Genomic DNA, 6,000 nt, shown 5'->3' with positions numbered 1-6,000 from the left:
GTGGTCCGATGGAGGGTGGTGGTCCGATGGAGGGTGGTGGTCCGATGGAGGGTGGGGGGCTGAGGGAGGGTGGGGGTCCGATGGAGGGTGGTGGTCCGATGGAGTGTGGGGGGCTGTGGGAGGGTGGGGGTCCAATGAAGGGTGGGGGGTTGAGGGAGGTTGTTGGTCTGTTGGAGGGTGGGGGGTTGATCGAGGGTGGTGGTCCGATGGAGGGTGGGGGTCCGATGGAGGGTGGGGGCTGAGGGAGGGTGGGGGTCCGATGGAGGGTGGGGGGTTGAGGGAGTTTGGTGGTCTGATGGAGGGTGGGGGGTTGAGGGAGGGTGGGGGTCCGATGGAGGGTGGGGGGCTGAGGGAGGGTGGGGGTCCGATGGAGGGTGGGGGTTGAGGGAGTTTGGTGGTCTGATGGAGGGTGGGGGTTGAGGGAGGGTGGGGGTCCGATGGAGGGTGGGGGTTGAGGGAGTTTGGTGGTCTGATGGAGGGTGGGGGGTTGAGGGAGGGTGGGGGTCCGATGGAGGGTGGGGGGTTGAGGGAGTTTGGTGGTCTGATGGAGGGTGGGGGGTTGAGGGAGGGTGGGGGTCCGATGGAGGGTGGGGGGTTGAGGGAGTTTGGTGGTCTGATGGAGGGTGGGGGGTTGAGGGAGGGGGGGCGAGATTGTTTGGCTGAAATCAAGTTCACTGGGAGGAGGGATGGGCAACATTGTTTTGGGAAGGTTTTTCTGCTGTTCCCTCCACCACTTTGTTTATATTCATCATCTGGAGAGAGAATAGATACACATACATTAAGACAAACAACACTGAAATCATTGTTGCGTTCTGTCATACTCACTTTCACCAAAGTTTTCCTGCATCTTCTGTAAGACATTGAGCTTCAGGTTGGTCAGGTGATCTGTGAAAGTGATTGTCACATTTGGACTGAGGTCTGTATCTGGAAGGCTGTACTGGGCTCTGAAACAACATTCAAGAGTCAGAGATGATGATGATGGATTGAGTTCAGAAGGACAGAGAGAAACAGACATGACACAAACACAAACATTTGCAATGTGGCTTTAAAGTTCTGTAAAGAAACAACAAGATGTGAAATATATCAGCAAAACTAATTTTGGCTGAAATCTCTGAAATTGACATTCATATGGAGAATAATGAAGATTCATTGACACCTGCAGGAATGAAACGTCTTCAGTCTTCATCTGCTCCTCTACGTCTCTGATTATGCTTGTGAGAGATGAAATCTGTTTGGTCGTCTCCTGCATCTTCTCCTCCATCATCTGATTCCTCTGCTCTTCTTCCTCTCTCAGTGCTGTTATTCTGGCTGCTTCTTCTTTGTGTAGAAACTGGTGAAGTTCCTCAAACTCCTCTGTAATTTGCGTCTCTGTGTGTTGAGCTTGAAACTGAAATAAAAGACAACAATATTGGACAAACTAGATCTACATCAATATCTACACTTCCAGAACTGAATTAAAAACATTGTTTATTTCAAACCTTAATATTTTCAGCAGATTTACACAGATTCTGCCCACGTTTCACATATTTTCTCAGTTCCTCCTGTAAGCGTTCCAATGAAGCTTTGAGTATCTCCTGAAAGAGCACAACAAATTAAATGTCTTGAATTTATTTTGGGATTTTTGCTTCTTTTATTTAATATAGTGCAGACAGTGGAGGGAGTGGATTTGCACTGTCAGATGCACCAGAACTCAAAACATTTTTACTTAATTATTTTAAACTTAATCTGATGATGAACTAAACTGAAATATTAAAACCAAACATTACATAGTGTAAGTGTCTGAAGAAATAAGACTTTTTTTCAAGGATTTTTTTTCATGTCAGCCTATTTGTCTCTCAACTGTAATAGCAGAAAAAAACATATTTTACTCATTATCTGTAATGTTGGGGGAACTCAAAAATATGAGAGTTGTATTAACAGAGCAGATACAAACAAATCTAAAGAGAAGAGAGAACTGGGAAGAGAATGAGCTCACGAAACATTACATCCCAGAAGGATAAGACTCGACAAGTAAGGGGTTTAAATAGCGTGTGGTAAAAGACAAACAAGATAAACATGGGAATATTCACAGAACTAATCAACAAGAACTACAAACATGGCGCAGAACAGGAAATTGAAGGTGCACTAGCTATGTAATATTTCTGTCTGCTAGAGGTCTATTCAAAACAAAGGCGTAGCTTGATGACGGCAAGTTTGAGAGCGGAATCTTGGGACATGTGGTCTTCACCTCAACGGACGGTGGAAAAGAATAGGGATAGGACTCGGGAAGAAATCATGTTTATGGATGTGATTATTAACGTTACTGTAGTATGAAGCAGCGAGTGTTGTGGAGCTGAACGAGGAGCTGGAGCGATTGATCAACACACGCCTCACGAGCAGCGGGACTTTTATTATGACACAGTCGCCGGCGCCGCTGCCGCTTTTCCGGTCATGAGTATGAGGTAACGCAGCTCTGTTTATTATTAGATACATTTGAGTGTTGAAAATGATGTTATAACGTTACTCTGTGCGTTCGCTCGGCGGCTGCTGTGACACACTGTTACACACTGCAGTAAGATAGATCGATTTTACAATATCATATTAAATGCTGGATGATTGTGTTGATAAATGGCATGCAATTCATTTTAAAACGTAGGCTATTGTATGATGGAGAAAATGCTGTGTTACTGTTACTAAAAATAAAGCTGCATCTGATTATGCTATGTTAGCTACTTCACAAAACAGTGTTTTTCTCTGAGGCATGGTAAAGCATGGTACTCGCAAAAAATCAAGAAAATGAGATTTAAACAATAAGACTAAACGTGTTGAGCTATATAACAACAATTCGTTTTCTGTCTATAAAATATATCAAAAGAGTTGCCAATTAAAACGTGTAATATATTAAAGCATCTTTGGTGTTTCCATGGTTTCTACAAAATAAAACCGTAACGCGGGTATGACAGGTGACTCCTCACACTTCGGTAAAGTTGGTTTTATATTCGCACATTCGGACTTCTGATAAATTCAGACTTTCCAATAAATGTGCAATAAATTAATGTTTGCGAATTTTAAGCAGCGACATGATATTGACAACCAACGATTGTCAACTTACAACATTTTTCACAGTCGATCAAAATAGGCAAGTATTGTTTTAATGGCATATTTACTTGTGAATGTCCAATGTAGTGTGATTAACAAGGCTATTGAATACGGATGTCCGAATGTGTGAATATAAAACCAACTTTACCCAAGTACTCCTCACACATCCCGGAGCCTTGGTTAAAATTGCAAATTTCTCACGATTTACAAATAGTTGCAAACATTTAGGATATTGTAAGTACTCAAGTGAACAAAATTTATAACACTGGCCTAGTGGTTCTTGGATATTTTACTGCAAAAATATTACATATTGTACCTTTAAATCTTCAAGCGCTCACAATACAAGAGGAACACATGCCTTAAAACCAGACAAATTTATTTATTAATTTATTCTGAGTATACTTATAATACTTGACCGATAAAATTTAAACGTTTTATTAATTAGCACAAAATTTGCATTTTACAACTTTTACAATCAGTTTATGGCTTGAAATAAGAATAATTATTAATTAAAGACAAATTTAGGAAATTCAGTTTTATATTTCTAAATTGCTTTTTTTGTGTGATCTTAGATGATCTTTGGTTTCAGATCATTTAACAAAAAACGTCTGCATTGTTCCTGTGAATAAACCCACACGAGTATTTTTTCCCCCCAGTATTGGTTTGTGAAAATGTCTGTCAATGATTATATTTGATGATTTAATAATATGTTTTGAACATCATTTATCTGACCTTATTGTCCATCGCAGCTTCATCTACAGGACAGAATCTGTGGTTGGAGTGTTTTCTGGAGTCTCGACACACCAAACACACGAGCTGTTGATCATCCAGACAGAAGAGTTTGAGCTTCTCTTTGTGGTCGCTGCAGACCATTTCATCTTCAGATGAAGATCTTTGTCTTTCCTCCTGTTGAAAACTCTCACACAGGTTTCTCAAAGCCAGATTTAACGGAGGACGATCATTTGAAGATGTTGTTCGGCAAACTGGACATTCTTTTAATGTTTTATTTTCCCAAAACCTCTGAATACAGGCTGAACAAACACTGTGGCTACATGACAGAAGAACAGGATTTATATAAATATCACAGCACACTGGACAAGAGAAATCCTCCTCAGCAAAATATCTAGATGCCATTTTCTAAGTCTACATATCCAAAGTTTCACTTTCAGTTCATAATCGTTCCTCCTTTTGAGATTTTATTGGTGCTTGACAAACCACAAATTGGTATTACCACCGACTGGTGACGTGTATATCAGAATGACATATTTCCCGTGCCTTTTTATATCCTATCTCACAAATTAGTTATTTTAAGATACTGAAAAAGAAAACTATAATAATTTCCTGCGTTATTTTGTAAAATATCACCTAGTCTGTCTTTGCTAGATGTTGTATTAGATGTTGTACTTCGGTCTCTTGAGAAAGCCAACTTACTGAAATCCTGTTTAAACTTATTAATCTTCCGAGACTACGTTTTTTGACTCTAAACTCCTCCTAGAACTTTAACTCTACAACCACCAAACTCGGCTCAGACCTTCAGACTGTTCTGACTTATAATCATAAATATTAAAAGTGATATAAACTCATAGCTTTAATGTTTTGTTTGTTTGTTTGTTTTGTTTTGTGACTGGGTACGTTTACGCATAAGTCAATAATTAAAAGAAAATAAATCAAACAATATGGATCATAAATTCAATCTCTCTGTTAGGCTTTGTGGAGAAGAGAAGATGAACAGCTCCTCACACATACATGTTCCGTTAAACTAAAAATAGAAAAAAACATGATTGGTAGGAAACCAGATACAATATTTATAGTTAAAATTTATAGACATTTTAATAAAGAAATAATTTAACTGTTGAGAGTGTGTTGACAGTCTGTGCAGTTGTATAGCTGAGCTCCAGAAAACCAGTAATGATGTGGCTTTGACAGTTACAGATTTGAAAGACAAAAAGGCGGGAAAAAAGAACAATTTCAGCATTCTAAATACATGTAAAGAACATTTAAAGAAGCATCTTTTTTGCTGGATTAAGAATAATCCAAAGCATTTTTTTTCTGATCCTTTATCTAGTTTCTCTTCCCTATTTAAAAATATGTAATTTAGACCTCTTAGACAGTAAGTATAATAAACGTACTTACAACGAACTTAAACATATCACTGTACTGGTGATTATCAGATTTTCTGGGAGATGTTAAAACTTCAGTATAAGGGATAAAGCTTGTTGCAGTTGCTCCAAAGATCAATGAGACTCATTACAAAATTATGTTTAAGATCTAGTTAGTGACTTTATACAAGAACGATTTCATTTCTAGGTGCTTGTAGCTTTTGTTCTTTTCGTGAAACACTTGGTATGATATTATTTACTTCTAAATTTTGGTGTGATATACATATAGCTGGTTGTCAGTAAAAATGGAGACAATTAATAATTAATGCAATAATTAATGTCAAAGTTACTTGACTGCTATGTCTTGACGTGTTTTGAATGAAACTTACGGAGCCGCACATGACGTGGACAAAAAAAAAAAAAATATGCCATGAAACCAATTCAGAATTAATTCTCACGTTTTGATTTAACTAAAGCAAGGGAACGATTATTATTAAAACGTGGCCATTTTATGTTATTATATTGTGAGCACGGTATATATTATTTATAGAATAAAGGAATAAACAGAAAACTGCATTAGAATCATTACAGGTTAAATTGCAAATTAAGGTGAAAAGATCTACATATAAAAGAGCAAAAAAAAAAGTACTTGTTTGTTGTTTCTTTATTGGATAAAAGGATAAAAGCTTAAAAAATAAAAATTTATGACAGAACCCTAACCCTAAATTCATAATTAACATTAAAAAATAGCCTATTTGATTCCTTGTTTCATAAGTTACAGAGAACAATGTTGTAAATAAAACAAAACACCCAAATTACACAT

The 6,000-nt window shown here is 38.0% G+C and overlaps 1 protein-coding gene across 1 annotated transcript; it reads right to left on the bottom strand.

Moving 5' to 3' along the window:
* Nucleotides 1–698: 698 nt before the first annotated feature.
* Nucleotides 699–4,398, bottom strand: LOC125252153 (E3 ubiquitin-protein ligase TRIM17-like). The gene is made up of 2 exons (XM_048165224.1): nt 3,811–4,398; nt 699–1,574 (listed from the first exon to the last, which is right to left on the bottom strand). The coding sequence occupies exons 1-2, from the start codon at nt 4,210–4,212 to the stop codon at nt 1,473–1,475; spliced, it is 504 nt and encodes a 167-aa protein (XP_048021181.1). The 5' UTR covers nt 4,213–4,398; the 3' UTR covers nt 699–1,472.
* Nucleotides 4,399–6,000: the final 1,602 nt, after the last annotated feature.

This window comes from Megalobrama amblycephala, linkage group LG18 (genome assembly GCF_018812025.1).
Source record: "Megalobrama amblycephala isolate DHTTF-2021 linkage group LG18, ASM1881202v1, whole genome shotgun sequence".
NCBI lineage: Eukaryota > Metazoa > Chordata > Actinopteri > Cypriniformes > Xenocyprididae > Megalobrama > Megalobrama amblycephala.
Note: the sequence above shows the minus strand (reverse complement) of the source record. Positions and strands in the feature narration are given on the sequence as shown.

Excerpts from the sequence above, each read along its gene's own strand:
- LOC125252153 (XM_048165224.1), bottom strand. The coding sequence starts at position 4,212 with ATGGCATCTAGATATTTTGCTGAGGAGGATTTCTCTTGTCCAGTGTGC. Across the intron at positions 1,575-3,810 it reads AAGCTGCGATGGACAATAAG|GAGATACTCAAAGCTTCATT; the intron begins GTCAGATAAATG and ends GTGCTCTTTCAG.